Source organism: Stegodyphus dumicola, chromosome 1 (assembly GCF_044657685.1).
Source record: "Stegodyphus dumicola isolate Sdum_Otavi_A_Nest chromosome 1, ASM4465768v1".
Classification (NCBI taxonomy): Eukaryota; Metazoa; Arthropoda; class Arachnida; order Araneae; family Eresidae; genus Stegodyphus; species Stegodyphus dumicola.
The window spans coordinates 226,454,329-226,475,421 of NC_140768.1; the positions used below are offsets into that span (position 1 = coordinate 226,454,329).

Consider the following 21,093-nt stretch of genomic DNA (forward strand, 5'->3'; position numbering starts at 1 on the left):
TCAAGAAAGTATACTGGCAATATTGGTGCAGTTTTATGACAACAATCAAAATGAAGTTGTAGTTCATCATTTTGCATCTCTAAAGATGGAATCTTGCAATTCAGAAGCTGTTTTTAAAGCAGTTGTTAATACTATTGAAGATAATAATATTCCATGGGCAAACTTAATTAGTGTATTAATGGACTCATGTAACACCATGCGTGGAAAAAAAAGGGTGTTGAAACTAGACTACAATCAAAGCACCCCACTTATTAGATATTGATGGTGACACATGTCACACAGCTAATAACTGTGCAAAAAAATTTGCTTCATGTTTTGATAGATACTTAGAAGATTTGTTTAATGACATCTATTTTGATATGAAAAGCTGCAGTAAAAGAGAAAATTTTTTCAAAATCTGTGAATCCCTTGCCATTAAAAAACTTAAGCCCTTGAAGAGACCAGACCATAGGTGGGTGTACATTTTATGTGTTTTAGAAAGAATCAAAGATCTGTGGGATGCTCTTATTGCATTTTATTTTCACTACTTGGATAAAACTGATAAAGAGGATTATTTTTCTTATGTTGAAACTGTATACAATAAAAGAAATATTTCTGCAGCTCAGATAAAAATTTTTGAAGGGGTGTATTCTTGCTTGCATTCCCAACAACTCACAAAGGATGCTTTAGCTCGGAAAAAAAGAATACTAAATGGATTATTTGTTATGCAAAACAAAACTTTATTGCATATGGCATTATATTCAGCAGTATTACCAGAGTTCAACACATATATTAAATTATTTGAAACAAAAAATCCAATGCTTCATTTAATACATTCCAGTATTTATAAATTGATGGCAAAATTTTTCCCTTTTTTTATGAAGCCAGAAAATATAGAGTGCACATCTTATAATGATTTATTAAAGGTTGATGTCACAAATCCAGAATTCCATCTACCTAGCAAAGTAATATTTACTGGTGCAGAAGCTTCCATATCCTGAAGAAATTATCAAAAAATCATCCAATAGCAAAAGAATTCCAAATTTCTCTGATGAAAGCTTATACTAATACAGCACAGCATATGAAACAGAAATTACCCCTTAAAAATTCATATCTAATTAGTTTTACAGCCTTAGATCCAGAGCTAAGAGGTAAAACCAGTACAATATTAGCTTTTGAAAAATTATCATCTTTTATGTCCCATATTTTTAGTGATAATGAAAAGTCAAAAGTAGAAGCTGAAATAAGGTTATACCAGAGTGATATTGATATCACCAAAGAAATGCTCTACACATCTGATGAAAGTGGAAATCAAGTCAAGTGTACAATTGATAAATATTGGTCTAAAGTTTTTAATTTAAAAAATAATTTCACAAAAGATTATAAGTATCCTACATTGGCTAAATTGGTCAAATCCTGCCTTAGCTGCTTCCATGGCCCATTAGTGGAAAGTGCATTCAACTTAACGGATACACTTGTCACTGACTATAGAACCTCTCTTAAGATTGATTCCCTAGATGCAGTGCAGCCTATTAAATATGATTTAATGGCTTCTAAAGAAACCTCATGTGAAAAATATGGCTAAAAAAATCCAATGACTGATCCAGTTCACAAAGATCTCTTACTGAATATGAACAGAAGTTGGAAAACATATCAAGAGGACTTAAAAACATGTATTTCAGATGAATCACCTATAAAAGTCTCTGAAAAACCTTCTACATTAGCAGAAAAGCAAACTGCTTCTACCTCTGCATGTGCAGTTCACGAGGAAATTTCTTCAACTGTAAATGAGGAAAATAAAAGTCAACCTTCCTGCAATTATGAAGTTCACCACAAAAGAAAGACAAGCCCACAAACATCAGAAAATAAAAAAAAGCAGCAGAAATTAGATAATTTTTTTTTAAAGAATTAATTCAGATAATTTAAAATACTTACATAAAATGCAGTAGTTTATATGTTTGAAAATTTATGGTTATTAATTTTGCAAAAAAAGTAATTCATTGAACTTTTATAATTAGGTCATTCAATACCTCATAATTGTAATTTTTCATTTCTTCCCCCCCCCCTTCTCGAAACTCCAAAATGTCGGTAGTAAGTCCGTAAAAGTTTCAGGGGATTTTTTGGGGTCCCACAAACACCCCTGTTAATTACTCATGCACTTTAAAAAAAAATAGTAGAATAAAGTATTATAATGATTTTGGTTGTGAATTTCTGTCCTGTTAAATAATAACGCAAAATCAAAAAGATACACGTAGTGGATGTAAGAGAAAAATCCTGATACCAACAATTTCAGAAGTGGGATTGCCGATGTCGATGTCGATCTATTGTGACTGAATGCTATTGAAGGTCAATGAAAAAAAAAAAAAAAGGTAAACGTTTTGTTTTTTACTCTGTTATAAAGTTATCAAACGTATTAATGAAATTATTAAACATATTTTTGAAAGCTATTGAATGTATCAATAATAAGTATTAAAGGATTAAACATATATAAAAAGGTGTCTTTTCTTGGAAAGGGACGCAAATGCGATCTAATTGAATTTGTGATGGAAATTGGTGAAATGGTTCCACCAGACGCCATTGTAATTACAATTAAAAACATCATCACTAATTGTAAAATTTATGACGAACTATTTGTAAAACAAGACTTTGAAAGATTTATCGAGGAAAGACTTAAGAAAGAAGAGGATGAAAGATTAGAAAAACAAGCACAATTAGAAATTCAAAAATGGGAAATGTGACAAACTACGAAGTTGATTATGCTAATCAAAATTATTTTCAAAGCAAATGTAACAAAAACAAGCACCTCTGCAATGGTGATAAGACGTAGGATTGGAATGCGAAATACGATGATCATTTTCATGTTAGAAGCAAACCAACAAAAACCCTTGTATAGAAAAATTCCAACTATAAAGCGAAAGCGATTTCCAAACCGAAATGACCAAGTTGAAAGTGATGTGTCTTATATTCTTGAGAGAAATTTTGTAACAAGGAGAGGCTACCGTTTGTATGGGATGTGCAAAAATGATTCAAATACGAAAAAAGGTCTTCTGATAAAGCAGGTTTAAACTCTATGGATGAAAGAAAATTACCAGAAAGGAAATCTGAGGAATTTGCAAGTGAAAGAAGAATTAGGCAGCCAGAAGAATTTGTGTATTCAGCCCAAACGATAAGTGAAGGTAAGACCCTGCAAATGTCATCTTATTCGGAAACTACGCACCGAGAAATAGAACATCAAATGCCAAGGAGAAGTCATATTACTCAAGCTGAGATTAGTGAGAGTAAAGAAAGAGTACTGAAAATTTTTACCTCATTAATGCTGAAAGAAGTGAAAGAGCGGATGGCAAATAAGATGAAGAAGTACTACTATAAGAAGGGGAAAAAAAAAAAAAAAAAAGAACATGTTAGACTGTGAACCCACATGTGAGTCAGCTGAAGTCTTGGCATGCTAATAACCTAGATGAGTTGAATGAAGAGGAACCAGTTAACTCGTATATTAACTCGTGAAGCTACAGGTAATGCAGACTTTTATTTTTTTTCCCCTTGTCCCAAACCTACAAAGAACTTTACTGGAAAAATTTCATTAAGAACTTTTTTTAGAACTTTTGTTATAGAACTTTTTACTCCTCTAGAACTTTAAATTATGATTATACTGTGCACAAAATGTGGATTCTTGTGGTATTGTCGTCAATGTTTGTTAAAAGAAAAAAAGCGACAATTGAGGGCAATTGTTTAATCAGGATGCCCTAATGTTAGCAATTTCCAAAGTCTACTGCCAGATGGCATCTTATTAAAAGATATTCAAAGCATTTGTAATTAAAAAAAATGAGAGATAATAAATGTAAACACGGCGGCATAAGGTATTAATTACCCATGCACTTTTTAAAAAGAATAGTTGAATAAATTATTATAATGATGATGGTTGTGAATATCTGTCCTGTTAAATAATAATGCAAAATCAAAAAGATATGCATAGTGGATGTAAGAGAAAAATCCTGACACCAACACTATGTATACATTTTTTTTTTTTTTTTTTTTTTTTGCCATTGGATAAAGCAAATTTATCAATTACTTCGTCATAGTCGATCATTTCAAATTTTTCTCTTTCCATATTTAAAAATGCTAGATGACTTAGGGGGTCTTTTCCCATTGTTGATTATAAACATGTCAAAATTTATTTTAATTTTCTGAACATATTTTCATAGATAGAATTTGATAAGGAAATAGTAAGGAATATTTGAAATGCGTCTCTTAGGTTTGGAAAAACATTTTCTCCATAGATCTGTAATAGAGTTACAGATTCAATTTCTTTTCTACTGCGGAGTAACATTTTGCTGTCACATTCACTGCTCAAAACAATTAGGGGATATTGTGAGTTCGGTATGAAATAACCATATAATCGACAACCTTTTTAACAAAAGGAAATAGAAGAGATTTAAACAGATTATAAAGGAAAATTATAACTTTTACGAAGTTGGGAATATGCAAATTTCGTCTGTGTCGATGAAAACGGCGTTTTAGATAAGGAGTAAGGACCAACCTGCAGTATTCCTTTTGTAGAAGAAGATTAAAAACAATTGACACACTTTGATTGCTTTGGAGCAGTGAGTATACGATGTCTCAACAAGATGACTTAGTTGAATCGGTAGCCAGGAAGGCCATCAGTCATTTACAGGAGAGTCAAACACAATCCATTCTAGCAGAAGCATTAGTTTACCAAAATGTCATTTTCAGACTATGGAATTGGTTTTTGGAAACTGGATATGTTTGAGACATTCTGAACATGGTCGTGTTATGGTATTAAAACAAAAAGCAGAAGCTATACGTGCGTTACATTAATATATATATATATATATATATATATATATATATATTTTTAGAGAAATAAAGTGGTCAGAAAGAACATTTTGTATATGGAGATATTTGGTTGATGTACTGCAAACATTTTATTACACATTTTATCAGACAAATCCAGAAAATAAATAATTAATTAGATTACAATAATTATTAATTTTAAATATATTTTCCAGAAATCAATAAAAATAAAAACTGAAATTTTCCGGAAAATATTGTTTGAAGACCATTTGGCGCCCCTCTGAGAGCGGCGTCCGAGGCATTGCTATGCCACTGGGAAGGATTGAAAATATCAGAAAGTATAAAAATTTTAATGAAGGCCATTTTTATTGGTTTGTTATGTGTTTTGTGTAAATGGTGTATACCAGAGGCTCTCAACCACTGGAAGGGAACCTCATTTAGAAGAGAATTTCCTAGCTTCAGGGGGGATGCAGTCAGCCTTTTATTTGTTTAGTTTTAGTTTATAAAATAATACTTTTATTCAGATTTTGAGATTTATCAACATTTCCTGTACCTTTTATTGTTTAATTTATAAAACAAATTAAAAAATAATATAAATTTAAATTAATTTTTATGTGTTTTTCAAGTTTGGAAAAGAAGGTAGAAAATCTTCTAGCAGGGGTGAAAGGAGTGCATGAGCATTTTGAGAACTTCTGGTGTATATTATCACAACTAAGTGATGAATCAGTATCATTTTAAGATTTGTTGTTAGAATATGTTCCATTTAACTGGAAATAAAGCAGAATTAATACTATTATTCACTTTACTTTCTTTTCTGTATTAATTTTTCATACATTTTTATTTGCATTATCTCCAGTTAATGTATTTTAAGGATAAAAATTTTAATTGATTTATTTCCAATTTTGTCGATTATGCATGCCAATTGTTATTAGATTTTTTTAAAAGCCTAGTGTCTTTATTTCATAAAAGTGTTTATTTATTTCCATATTTTTAGTTTACATGTTTATTTACCATCTGCCAAATGAAAAGTTAATGCTTTATTAACATTATTAAGCAGTATCATATGTATTTACAAAATTGCTTTTTAATGTTAGCTTGCATTTATATCATTAACTGTCGTATGAAAAAAGACAGTACATGCAGATAAAATCTGTTGGATTGATTAAAAAGGTTACCCGAGTATTGATTTTAGTGATAATTAAAACAAATGATTTTTTGGGTTATTTATTATGTAAATATATGTAGGGAAATTTTTTTAATACATCGTGTTTTTCTTATAGCAAAAAAGAAAATGATGACAACAATAATAGTGATAGTGATGAAGATCCAGATAAGAAAAAGCTTTTGAATCAACTAGAGGGTATGTAAATTTTAATTAGTTAGGTACAAAGTGAATTAAAATGCTTCAGAATTAAAATTTTTTTTATATGAATTATACACAGTTTTCAACTTTTGTGACTTTATGTCTTCTTTGACCAACTAGATTCTTCTCACAGCTTCTTTGTGGCATACGTGAGAACATGCATTTTATTTAGAGGCTTGTAACAGTTATGAATTATTTCATTGCATTGTTTCCTTAAATTAGAAGCAAAATAAAAAATAAGTAATATAAATGCAATTGATAAATCAGGAAAAATTATACTGATGTACAAGAGAATATACAAAGTGCACTTTAAAACGTCCTATTCCATACAAAAATCAGCTCAGGAGAATAGCTTGCCTTTTAATTAAACTGCATTTTTACATGGATATATTTTAATGGTTACATAATCTTCAAAAATATATTCAATAAAAAATAAAATAAATTCTTGCATTTTTATTGCATGCGTATGGCTTTGTAATACATTGCTTTCTATTATGGTAGTAATTTCTTATTTCATTTTCTCTTGACCTCCTTCAATCTTTTCTTGACTTACCTTCATATGTTCTTTCATCTTTTCTTTAACGACCTCTTCTATCTTTTTTTTGGATGCTGCAAAGGCAGTCACCAGCTGTCTTCTCCTTCACTGCTCTTGTCACAGGCATTCAACCCCACTCCTGACACAAAAAGTGCTATGTGCCTACAAGTTCATAATAGATAGAATGTACACAGGTCCAGTGATAGGTTGTTGAAATTTATTTTATCAAAAGGAACACCTTAGAGTTCTAGAATTTTTTACAAAAATACTCATATAAATCTTTACAGTATGGCAGTACAGTTAGCAGTGATATTTCAAACTACTAAAAACGTTAAACACAATGCAAGGTGCAGCTAAAAAGATGAAGCTAAATCGGAGATATGCTCAGGACTTATGTGAAGCTAACAGCTAACAACAACAACTGAGAGCAGATGCTGTCTCTGGCCTTATATAATTTTCAGTCGGCTGCCGAGATATTTCTTGCACTTTCTGCCTCTCATAATTACTAGAAGGCAATATGAGGGTCGAATTACGATTACAGCTGTATAGTGATCAATTACAATACCTGTTAAGGTGATACAGGACTGGACCAAAATGTCACTAAGTTTGGCCACTAATGGTGATTTTACGCCGAATTAGGTGACAGAAATTAGTCGTCTAAACCGTTGCCAGCTTAGCAGTATATCTCCAAATTTCCAAGATACCCATTTACTCAGTGTTAAATGGACCTGCCCGTGTATTCTTATTTTTCTGGCATAGCTCATCTCTTTAGATTTTTCATGTTATACACAGAAAAATACAACAATTTTGCTTATATTTGCACTAAAATCATCTAGCTGTGTACAAAATTCGTAATGTTATTATTGTGAAACATAGGTTTCCATATTGTAGCTTGCCAAGTCTTTGCACCAGTTTTATACTTGCTTCTGTTATTTCTTTGTCCATATCAAAGTTTGATCTATTGTTTGTGTAGGGTAACTAAGCCAAATTATCTCACATAGATAGGGAGCTGCAAGGAATTAATAGGCTTGGTTCTAGCTCTTGGAAATTCCTGTTTTAATTAATCCCAGAATTTTGACATTGTCATCATTTTTAGTTAAGAGCTTGGTTAAAATATTGTCAGTTCCTCTCTTCTTCAGTACCAACATACAAAGAATGAATGAAAGTATTCTGAATTAGCACTATTGAATTTTGTATCGATACTAAAGAAACTATTCTCAATTATCTCTTCTTTCATTGTTTTTCTTTTCTTTCTGAGGGCCAAAATTTTACCTTTTTCTTTAGGGAAGTCATTGAATGCTGCTTAAAAATACAAGAATCGTGTGTATTTGTTACATCTTGATGTATTTTACTAAAAAATCTAATATTCTTGGCATCACTTTTCAAGTATTTAAAAAAATTACCGCACTTTTCAGGATTTCATTTATTTCAATGCTCTGGTGTGCTGTTGCTTCGTAGTGTTTGAATGTCCTGATACTGAGGTTAAAATCACATAAGTAATTTTCACAGGGATGAATTCTTATAGGTCAGTGTAGCAGCCTGAAACCAAATGTGCACCATCAATATGTTCAATGTACCCATTCTACTTGATTTTATCTCAGTCTGTTTTATTTACTCTCATGAAAGTGCCCACAATGCTATTATATGAGAATGCTTAATGAACAAAAAATAATAATTGTTCCTGTCGATGATTGAAAACTTCTGTTATTAATATAAGAAAATGTTTTATAATGATATTTCTGCTAATATTATATTATTATGTGAATTATTTTTCATTTAAAAAAATTTCCTGGCTCTCTTGATTATATCTGTCAGTTTAGTATATTTCTCCTTACACTTAATAAAATTTTAGTTTTTAACAGATAGATTGCATGTAATTGTTGCATGTTATATAACTACTCAATACATTTTAGTAGAAGGTGTTTTCTTCATTTTGATGATATCCCTATGAGAACTAATTACTATTCTTCTATTCAGTAATCTTTTTCTGTGCACAAAATACATTTCTAAACTAAATTATCCAACACTGAATTATTTCAGCATGTGTATAGATATATTACTGATGACATTTTACCTATTCTTTGTTTTAATCACAGAAACAGAATTCTTGTCCTCATTGCCTTAAATAAGATTAACAACTGAAGTAAAAATAGTGAATATTATGCATTTAAAAACTGAAAATACTGTAACAAGCCAAAACATTATGACCGTTCCCACATTTTTCAATGAATTTGTCTGGATGACGTGGAGTGCATGTGATAAAGTGGGAATGGTATTTAACTGCTGGCTGGAGAAAGTAACGAGTCATTTTTGCACTTACTTTTGCAAGTGATGGAAAAGGCTGCTGATCTAAGCAAATTCAGCTGAGGACAGATTGTAATGGCCTAAATGTTAGGAACAAGTACACTCTTTTGCAGAAAAATCAAAGCACCATGAAGGATGTGGTTGTTTTTTATGAAATTAAACATGTGTATAGCTCATACACAGATAATAAAATGATTAAAAAAATCAAGGTCATAGTATCTGTCCACGGCTCACTATCACCCATTGAGTATTCAAATTAGTAGTTGGTCGAACCGCCCATGGCAGCAATGCATGCTTGAATTCATCAAGGCAAGAAGTGGTAAAGGTTCCTAATGCCATCCTGCGATGCATTCTGCCAGGCATTTATCAGTTGTTGCTCCAGATCTGTGATATTTTGCGGTGCCTGAATCTGGCGGCCACTGTGTCCCAGACATGCTCGATGGTGAAAGGTCTGGTGACCTTGCTGGCCAAGGAAGAGTATCAACCGCACGAAGATAGACCAGAGTGGTATGTGGCCTGGTATTATCTTGATGAAAAATGGCCCCAGGATCACGTACCATGAAGGGTAATGCAACCGGCCGCAGGACGGTATCAACATATCATTGAGCTGTTAAAGATGTACGGAGGATGACTAAAGATGACCTGCTGCCATAAGAAATAGTGCCCCACACGAACACACCAGGGGTTATGGCTGTATGCCTTTGTAAAACAAATCTGCTGGCACCGTCCACTCCAGACACGAACACAGTGGTCATCTGCTTCAAGTGAAGCTGGGATTCATCACCGAACACTATACAATATCAGTCTTATGGCAGCTATGATGATCAGATGCGACACTACTCCAGATGACTCCGCCGATGTTGTGGGGTCAAAGGCAAACGTCTTAAAGGCCTCTGTGAATGTAACCCCACCTCAGACAAGCACCATGAAATAATGAACAGTACCACGGGAGGTATAGACGTGGCTGTAGTGTGTTGAATAGTCGACAGGGATACCATTGGGCTGGTTCGAGCCTGGCGAACAATCATCTTATCTTGCCTTGCATTTGTACTCCTTGGCCTTCCAGAGCCTTCATTTCGTCGCCAATTTTCCTTGTAGTAACTATTGTTGCCAACATCTTTGCATAACAGTGTCTGTACACTGCAGGTGGCGGCTTATTGCTCGGTATATAACCACCCAGATTCATGCAACCCTACAGTGCGACCATGTTCCAAGTTGTTTAATTGTCTGTAATGTCTTTGATATTGTTGTAATGGCATCTTTAGTTGCTTCTTTACAGAATTATAATGGCAGCAACAAAAAAAGATAAATTTTCCCGCCTCTGTTACTGGTTTTATACTTTGCGAATTGCGCACTAGAAGTGAGCTTGGTTCGGTTTGGTTTTATTATATTGCGGCAAAGCACTCGAAAGCTATCTGCCTTAAGGGAGGGAATGCTTTCGTGGAGGACTTTCTAAGACACTAGAAATTAGCACTGTAATCGCAATTCAAAGTTTGAGCATTTGCATGTTCGATCAAGATGTTTTTGCATACCAAATTTCTTCACAATCGCAAAAGTCCTTCTTGGTGTTTCGATTTTTTTTTTTCAAAAGAGTGTATATCCAAAATTACACAACCGGTAGGTTGTTCACGGTCTGTTGTGTTAGTTTATGCAAAGTGGATAAATGACAGTGAAACTAGCAGTTTGCGCCAAGGTGTTGGGCGTCCGTATGCCGTCAAAGAGAAAGGAAGTCAGTCCCGCTTAGAACAGCAAATTCAACCCAGACAGTAGCTGAGCTGACAGTCCAATCAATACAATGCAAGTGTTTTGGAAAACACAGTTTGGTGGACACCATTGGATATGGGACTGTGTAGCAGACATCCCACCAATGTGCTTCTTTTGACCAAGTGTCATTGTCAACTACACCTGCAATGGGCTCAGCACAGAATTAACGTATAAGCTACACAAGTTATAGCTTAGGGCCCCAAACAATTAAAAGGTATATAAAATAAATTATATTAATATATTTAAAGGTATATAAAGATAAATATAGTATTAAAATATAGTTTAAAAGACTTATAAAGGGCCCCACATCTCAAATAGCTTAGGGCCTCATCAAATCTGAATCCGGCCCTGAGTGGTTCCAGTAAAATTGAGACTGGACCATGGATAAGTGGAAGGCAATTGCTTGGCCAGATGAATCATGATTTCTCGTTCTTCACATCAGTAGTCGTGTCAGGATACACCATCTTCTAAATTCAGTTGCTCCTACCCTGTACAGCAGGTCATACACAGTTTGGTTGAGGCAGTATTATACTTTGGGGGTTATTCTCGTGGGTGCCATGGGACTGTTATTTGTCGTAGAACAGACCATGACAGCTGCAGACTCTCTGAATATAACTGCAGATCACTCATAGCATCTGTTTTCCCAACTATAAATGGAGTCTTGCAACAAGACAATGCCCTATGTCACAGGACTCGAATTGCGTTGGAGTGGTTTGAGGAGCATAATGATGAATTCCAATTAATGTCCTGGCCATCTAACTTGCCAGATCTTAACCCAGTAGAGCACATTTGGAATGTCATGGAGTGGTAGCTGAGCTCAAACACCACCATGTCAGAATATCTTGACTTTGCATTGACTGCTGTTTAGACATTTGGTACAATCTGTCTTCAGTCATCTCCAAGAACTTGTGACATCCATGCCAAGGCGAGTTGCAGCTGTTTTGCTGGCAAAAGATTGCACAACAGAATATTGTGTAGGTAGTCATAATGTTTTGTCTCTTCAGTGTTAATTCAAACATTTGATTGAAGTTTTTCTTATTTGAAACCATTAAATAAGGATAAAATGATAAAAAATTGAAGCATGTTTACCAAATGCAAATAGATTGCTGAACAATTTGCTTTTATGCAAACATATATAAGTACCGTAGTTTCCGGAAGAAACGCCGCGGTGTTTACCTGTTTAAAACTTAAATTTTCAGCAGGTGCGGTGTTTAGGTGCACTAAAAATAAAATATTTTCTATGATAGTCATTGTACAGAGTTTGGATGGCCTTGTCATTGTGCATAGACTGGTGCTGTTTTCATACAAAAGACCACTCAGTTGCTTTTTGCGAACATTATTTTGTTTACATTCTTTCCCTTGAACAGACCTACATGCCTTATTCACCCTAAACGAGATCTCAGAACAATAACATTCTCCCCCCTTTCAAATCAACATTCTCATCAGTTTGAATAGTCTCTCTCATCTGCCATTCGATGAATCTTCCAGGGCCCATCATCTCCCCACCCATGCCTTTTCTGCAATTTTTTTAAAGGCGTCCGCCTTTGAAAACTCCACCTGCCTCGCAACTCTGTCGACAATAACGATTCTGCCTCGCAACCTCGCAATAACGAACTCTGACGTATTTCCCTTTCAGCATGAAGGGATTTTTCTTGGCATTCTGCCAGATACAGATCCCATCAGTTTGGGTACAAGTACTTGTTGGATAGTTTTTAAGTAAGAAGGGAGCGGAAATTTTTTGAAAATGTCCCTTAACAGCACAGAAGCTATACTGCTAGTTTTAAGCTTAATGTAATTTCACGTGCTGAACAAATTGGAAATCGAGCAGCAGATCGAGAGTTTGAAGTGGACGACAGATGTATTCGACATTGGAGAACTGAAAAAGAACTTCTTAAAAATATGCCACAACAGAAACGAGCCAAAAGAAGTGGTACTGTAAGGTGGCCAAATTTAGAGGATGACCTTGCTAACTGGATTAAGGAGCTAGTAGGAAAGGGAATGGCAATTTCGACTGTAAAAATTCGCTTACAAGCAAAATTTATAGCGAAACGAATGAACATAAATGATTTCAAAGGAGGTGTAGCAGATTTATGAAAAGAAAAATATTTCTGTGCGTGCTAAAACAACAGTCGGGCAACAATTACCAATGGACTGGCAGGATAAAAAGTCATCTTTTCTAAAATATGTGACAGCTATTATAGACAAAAAAAACTTCTTTGGTCACAGATAATAAATATGGATGAAACGCCGTTAGCTTTCGACTCTCCTGCAAACAGAACTGTTGATGAAACTGGTGCAAAAACTGTATCTGTGTTTATGACGGAGCATGAAAGAACGTTATTTACATGTGTGTTAGCTTGTGCTGCAAACGGTGACAAGCTAAAGCCGATGATCATTTTTAAACGAAAGACTATTCCGAAGGGAGATTTTCCTAATGACGTAATTATTTGTCCAAACGAGAACGGCTAGATGTGCGAAACAATCATGCATGAGTGGCTACAAAAAGTTTGGCAGTGTCGTATGGGATCTTTTTTCCAACCAAAGGGGTTATTTGATAATGGATTCCATGCGTGCTCATTTCTTTGAGTCAGTGAAAACCAGATGTCAAAAATTGTCTACGACCGAAGCAATAATTCCTGGTGGTTTGACAAAAATCTTACAACCATTAGATTTGTCAGGTAATAAATCCTTCAAAGCTGAAGTCCGAAATCGGTGGGAGTGTTGGATGAGTGAAGGATTGCATACATAAACCAAAAGCAGTAAAATGCATAGAGCATCTTATGAAGAAATTGCAAAGTGGGCAGGAAGTGAATGGAAATCAGTAGAAACATCGTCAATAATAGCAGGGTTCAAAGAAGCTGAAATTATATCCGTAGATAAAGAGACTGTAAACCAAGAGGATGAATGCGACGATCTGGAAGACTTAGATCAGGATTTACTAAATCTTTTTAATTCAGATAGTGAAGAATCAGATTTTGAAGGCTTCATATGATGTATAGTTTGCTGTAATTTGTAAGTAAAATTTAAAATTTCCTTTTGTCATCCAAATTTAATATTTCGTTGTTGCAACATTTTTTTTTAATATAGTCTGAGTATTACAAATATGGACTTCTTTAGTGGGTAAATATAAGTATATACGTGAAGGTAAATATATTTTCCACATTTCTTACCTTTAATTTATTTTTGAGTTATGGTTTCATTTCATGCATTTTTCTTAACTGGTATGTCATATATCAGGACTTAGGTTGACTTTTTGCATCTATATGGCCCACGACAATGTCACGCGCAATTTAATCTATTGCGGCGTTTCTGTGTAATTTAAAATTTTTTCCCGCCATTTTTCTCGAGTGCGCCGTTTACGCTGATGCAGCCTTTCTTCCGGAAATTACGATAACTAATAAATAGCTGGATTATTTCATTTCAAATTATAGATTGCAGATTTGTTGGAAATTTAAGGAAGAAGTTTTGCTAAAGAAAGGAAGTTATTTGCATTAGTTAGAATATTATAAATTGGATCAGTATTTAAGTAAAATTATTGCAAAAGATTTTACTCATTTAGAAATGCATGCGTTTTAAAAAATTAGCTAAAAAATGGATGGTTGAAAAAATATATATGTGTATTTAGTGATATAGTTCTGTTTTAGCAGCTTTGCAAAATTTAAAAATATTGCCAAATTTTATCAAATAGTCATAAAAAAATTTAACTATAAAAAATTTCATTAATATTTTTTCTGGATTGTATATAGATAGATATTAATAGCTACTTTTAACTGATTTTGTTCTTTGTTAATGTATAAACCAGTTGCATTTACCCAAAGTAATCTGTTCAAAAATTTTTTAAGAATCCCCCCCCCTTTTTTTTTTAAGAAATCTCTACTGAAATCATTTTTTTCTTTTTTTAATGCTATTATCTATTTATACAGTAATTTGCCTTTCTTTTATTTATTACCATGCGGATTTTTTTTCTAACTTATAGAAATATTTTTGTTGTTGCTGCAGTAACTGCTGTAAGTGCCCTTTGTTTTTATGGCTTTTTATTTATTTAATTTTGATTTTTTCATTGCTTTGAACGTCTTAACATATTTTAACATTTTCATAATAGTAATTTTTTTAACTTAAGTACATAGCTGTATATATATCATTATTTACATATATATTGCTTTATTTGTATTTAATTTTTTTACTTAGATATATTTTTTAAAGTATTTTAATATTTGAAATTTACTATGTGTTTAGCACAGTATAATCTGGGGTGGTTTTTTTTTTTTTTTTTTTTTACCATAGAGAAGCAAGCAACTAATCAGAATTATATATAATGAACCATTTTTATTTATTTTTGTAGGAGCCATTGTGATAGAGAAGCCCAATGTAAAATGGTCTGATGTGGCTGGTTTAGAAGGAGCTAAAGAAGCTCTGAAAGAAGCTGTTATATTACCAATTAAATTTCCACACTTGTTTACTGGCAAAAGAAAACCTTGGAAGGGAATTTTGTTGTTTGGTGTAAGTCACATAATTTGCTCAGATCATTACATTGTATCCTGCATTCTGCAAGCCTATGTCTTGCTTTGTCATTGCGTGTTGCAGTTTAAATTAGATTTCTGGATTTTTAAGTGAATATTTATTTTAACTATTTCTTTCTTTAACATCATTAGTTTTCTTTATTAGCCTCCTGGAACAGGAAAATCTTTCCTTGCTAAGGCTGTTGCTACTGAAGCCAACAATTCAACATTTTTCTCAGTTTCTTCTTCCCATCTAGTTTCAAAATGGCTCGGCGAAAGTGAAAAGTAATTTTTTTCTCTTCAGCTTTGAAACTTGTGTAAAATATATCATGTTTCTTAAACTTTTTTGACATGCAAAGATGCTTTATTGAAATTTTTACTTTAATGTTGTCTTTTGTGCTTTGTGCTGGTAAACTTTGCTATTCCATTTCTCAAAGTTTGTGTTTTTCGGTATTGGTAAACTGCTGCTTTTAAAAAGTACTTTGAAATGTGTAAATATGTTTATCATGCAGATTGATTACAAAACTTTTGAGGAAAATATTTGAGCCAAGCTTTGTATTTGAGGATTTGATTGAGAACGATTTCCCACAAAATGATTCTTTATTGGGTTTTTTAAAATCAAAGCAACATTTTAACAATGAAAATGAGAGTATTTTTCATTATAATTATCATGTTATAAATTCAGATACCTTTTGAAAAGTCTTTAAAATAAAATATAAATAATTCTGAATCATAAAATTTGTAATTCATATACATCTTATCAATAAAAATATAATACAAAATGAATCACTAAATTGTCTTCTTTAACTGGATCATTTTCATTCAATTGAAATATGTAAAAATAAAGTGAATTGTAATTTAGGCATTTAGGCAAATTTGGTATCTTTAAAGATTAGAAGGCAGGTTTTTATTCATTTTGTTATTGAAAATTTATCTGTTGTAAATGACTTTCTTTCTAATTGTCTGACATTAATTTATTGTATTGCTTCTGTGTGTGTTGACTGGTATGAAACTTGAAAGGCATGTTGATTTGATATGAAATTATAAATGAAATTAAAATTTTGCAAAATGTTTTCCAGACATTGGGTATTTATTGTTAATAAATTGATTATTTTACCAATCATTTCAGTTTTGAACAAGTAATTTTTAAATGTGTTCTGAATTATCTTATTTATTAAAAACAATATGGAATTTATATCTTTTTCGAAACACTTTTTCTCCATCCCCATTACTCCAAAGAAGTTTTTAGGTGAAAATAATTGTTTGTGTTTTTTTATTTTGTCATGCTTTATAAATGAGAGAAAAACATAGATTTTATTAATTTGTTTCCATATAATTTTGGTGAGAACATTATTCCATGGGCTGTAAATTCTTTAAAGAATTATATATATAGCTTACTGAAGTCTAAAAATTATTTTATTTCTTGACTAAAAATTTTCATTTTGTCTAAAATACAATATTATTGCATTGTTTTATTATAATACCTATTCCATAGAATTGACTTGTTTAGACATTATGTAGCAAGCGAGTCAGAATATAGGAACATAAGCAAGTGAACCAGAATATAATGTTATTATTTGGTATAGAATGTTTGATTTGGAAGTAACTGTTACGAATTTTTTATGATGTAGCATGAAAAGTCTGAAGAAAGTAAAGCTGTGCCAGGAAAATAAGGTTACAGGGGTAGGTCTATTTACCATTGAGGTAAACACCTATCTTACTAAATTGGTGAGATATCGCTAAGATGGCAATGGTTTGGGCGACTAATTTTTGTTGCCAAATTTGGCAAGAAATTGCCAAAAGTTGCCAGTCTTGGTGACCATTTGGCAACATTTTGTTCCAATGTAATTGATTCCTATATACAACTGTAACTATATCTGGCCCTATGGTAACTTTAACCCTATATCCCTTCCAGTAATTTCAAGAAATGGAATGTTTTGTAAAATTCTTGATGACCAGAGAGAAACTATATAAGACTAGGGAGAGCATCATTTCCCACTTGTTTAGTTCAGAGTTGACTTTGGAGTGTTGAGAGATATCTGTGTGGGCTTCACTGTTTAATTGCATTTTGCATTGTGTTGCATTTAACTTTCCTAATAGTTTGAAATGGTATCTACTGATTGTGCTCTATCATACTTAGAATAGCTGTACTTTTGGAGAAAGTTCAAGAACTGTAAAGTATTTCTTTGGGAAAATAAATTTTATCATTGACACTATAAGCTATCATTGTTCTGTGCACATTCAGTCCATTACAAACCCGTACGCACATAATACTGTTATGTCTTTAAAAAAAAGCAATGTGGTTAGTCAGTGTGCACTGCTGCTGTTGATTCAATATTGCCATTGTAAACATAACTTGGTGACAGCAATGAAGAAACCTGGAGAGCAATGGTATCACGAAACATGTTTTCCATTTAATGAAAGTTGAAAATTTTTCATTGCGAGAAATGATAGTTTATTGGTGGGAAGTCTGGTTAATATGGTGGTTGACAAAAACTCTTAAAATCCAGGTTCTGTAGTTTGAATGTTTTTGGCAAACAATATGTAGATAAATGAATGTTATTCTGCCAAAAGATCAGCTTAGCCTGATGGACCAGTCTCAGAAGCTTTCTCGCAAGCATTTTGATTATTTCATCCATTTGATAGATGTAGACATTCCCTGTAGTCATTTGATCACTGGGTTTCGTGAAGCTGTAGTGGTTAATACTGGCATTTATGCTACAAGCACCATAAGTTACTTAGGTGCAGTCTTTGTTTTAAACTGTGTTTTGGCACTTTGTCTTTATTTAGCCATTATACCAAATGCTTATGGTGTTTGAAAAGAATTCATTTTTCAACATATATAATGGCATGATGTAGGAATGGTTTCACCTTTATGTCATGACAACAAAGAAAGGCAGGTTTTGAAATTAATCTCCTTTTGCTGCTTATTTAATTATAATTTAGAATGCATCTATTCATCATTTTTTTTAAACCTTGATGGTAGTTTGTGCTTAGTTTGAGATGAATCCAGTTTCTAAATGAGATAAAATCCACTTTCGTTTTTTTCTTTTTTCAAATCTACAACAGCTTTTAGCTCCCGATTATCCAACTTGGACTCAGTTTGTGATTTTCAAGAACAATGTCATATGGTGAGAACTTAACAGATGCACTGTTGGTTCATTAACTACATTATTGCCAACCATTCTGTCAATATTACAATTGACTGCACTGCATTGGTATAGTTATAGAACTCATTTTTGGAACTAACATAAAATTTTGACATATCTATGATTTCACACAATGTGCTGTCAGGCAGGTCACTTTGAAAAGCATGCAAATGTAGTTGCATTGTAGTTGCAAAAGTTGCAAATGTAGTTGCAAAAGGTTGAATGCAAATGTAGCATCATAGTATAGAACTGCCAAAATATAGCACTAATGTGAGCTAGGCATTCAAGCTTATCAAGCCAAGATAGATATAGAGACTTGGCATGATATCATGTCCTTTAAAACTCATGCTTCCGAAGACTGGACATTTCACTCTTAATGACTGTGTAGTAAATTATTAGAGCAATTTGAAAATTTAGTTTTCTCCATTAAAAAGGTAAGCCATTTTTTTTAAAATTTCATGATTTATTATTTTGATCAAATTTTCCCTTTATTTTAATGAATTTTTTTAATGTAGCTTTTGAGGTAGGTTATAATCATGAATATTAAACTAAATTTAGCCTGTTTAATTATGTAAAATTAACTCTGATTTGTACTTTTTTAGAATAACTCTGAAAATTTCTTGTTTACTTTTTAGATTAGTTAAAAATCTGTTTGAAATGGGACGACAACAGAAACCAAGTATTATCTTTATTGATGAAATAGATTCATTATGTAGTTCTCGTTCTGACAATGAATCTGAGTCTGCAAGACGAATAAAAACTGAATTCCTAGTACAGATGCAAGGTTAATGCTTTTTTTATTTTTCAATTGGCCCTTAATTACAAGAAGTTAAAATAAAAGATGCATATTTTATTATTTTTACTTAGACACTGATAGGTTGGCTCATCCTATATGCTTAAATTATTTAATTGTTGAAATAACTTTTTACAGCTTTGATAAGATGCTGTGATTTTAGAATTTAAACACTGAGTTATACCAGACAAGCACTAAAAATCTTAATTAGTTTTAGACTTGAAGTCATTTCATTAATAGAACTATTTTCTGTGAGTTTTCTGTTAATATTCTAGTTTTAACTAAACTGTTTGAGAGAAAGGTTTTAATTTTAACAGCAAATGCAAATAATTTTTTGTATATGAAGAAAAATGGGCTCAGACATATTATAGCATTAATTAACATTTTAATTAGATATATTTACATTGACAGCATAGGCACAGGAAATGAAACGAAACATAGCATACCATATACATATACGCATATAGAGCAGGAGAAAGATTGCATCATCTCAGCACACCTCAATAAGGGTGAGCTACGCATACATCAGGAGAAGCCAAGCTATAAGCTAAACACCAGATATTATAATCCAACAGTCTCCCTTTTAATGTTTGGCGGCTAAAAAAAAAAAAAAAAAAAAAAAACTTTAAGAAAAACATAAAAAATAAACATTATGATGAAGAATTAAAACATTATGATTATTTACAACAATTCCAATTAATTTATAGCACTTGGAATATTTCGGAGCAGTCAGTGTTTTTGTCATTATATTAGCGGGAATTTTTTCCATTGGCTTATATTTAATATCTGTTTCATTTGTCTCATAAATCTCGTGTATGAGGTGATGTCTAATGCCTATATGCTCAGTATGTGGTAAACTGAGTTTTTATAAGTTCCTGTGCACTTTGATTATCATAAAATACACTGGTTATCATAAATTAAGGAAAAATCACGATTACTGAAAAAGTTACATGTAGAATTTTATGAAACTTACCCACAATATACAACATATAGTAAGGTATCAAATAACATAAAAATAAATTACCAGACAATTATAGTAGTATAGAAATTAGCACATGTATAAAATGAACAAATCGAAGGTGTCAGTTTGCTATAGGAAAAGTGCCTTCAATATGGAATATGGTCACCTCTCGAAGCAATACAGCACATATGTCGATGCGTGATGCTTTCAATTATGCGGTCTATCAGTTTCATAGGAAGCGAGAGCCATTGCTCTTGCAAAGCAGTTGCATATGCGGCAAGGGTCTAAGGGTGCAGATTGAGAGCAGCTAGACGTCTCTTTAAAGCATCCCAGATGTGCTCGATAGGATTAAAGTCCGGGGATCGAGCTGCCCACTCCATGCACATAATTGTTTCCTGTTGAAGATAATCATCTATGATGCGAGCCCTGTGTGGTCTCGTGTTATCGTCCTGTAACAGGAAAGCATCACTATTGCTCCGGTACATGGGCGCACATAAGCATCAAGGATGTCATCTCTATAAACCGGAGCATTCACGGTTTCCGTTGGAAAGACATGGAGGTCTGTGCGTCCATCCAAAGAAATGCCACCCCAAAACTGCCTCTTCCATATGCACCATCTGTCTCATGTTTGACAGATGGTAACGGGTTCCAGGTTCTCTCCATGTCAAATAACGCCTACTATCGCTTTCTAGACTAAACCTGGACTCATCCGTAAAGAGAACAGCCCTCCACTGATCAGGCATCCAGTGAACATGTTGTCGTGCCCACTGCAAACAGTCCCTCCTATGGCGTGACGTGAGCGGCACGCAAATGGCCAGTCGTCTTGCATACAGACCCCCTTAGTGAAGTCTTCTACGCACAGTTGACATTGATGCCAAACTTCCGGTGCTGCAGCAAGGGAGAATCTAAGAAGAGTCGGAGTAGTGGGGACTCA

The 21,093-nt window shown here is 33.0% G+C and overlaps 1 protein-coding gene across 1 annotated transcript in view; it reads left to right on the plus strand.

Annotated features, from left to right (window-relative positions):
• The window catches only part of LOC118183222 (vacuolar protein sorting-associated protein 4-like), a 55,253-nt gene that overhangs the window by 18,475 nt on the left and 15,685 nt on the right, over positions 1 to 21,093 (plus strand). Inside the window, exons 4-7 of the mRNA XM_035352692.2 lie at positions 6,072 to 6,151; positions 15,100 to 15,257; positions 15,423 to 15,541; positions 19,041 to 19,189. Coding sequence (XP_035208583.1) covers positions 6,072 to 6,151; positions 15,100 to 15,257; positions 15,423 to 15,541; positions 19,041 to 19,189 — 506 coding nt within the window. The remainder of the gene's footprint in view (positions 1 to 6,071; positions 6,152 to 15,099; positions 15,258 to 15,422; positions 15,542 to 19,040; positions 19,190 to 21,093) is intronic.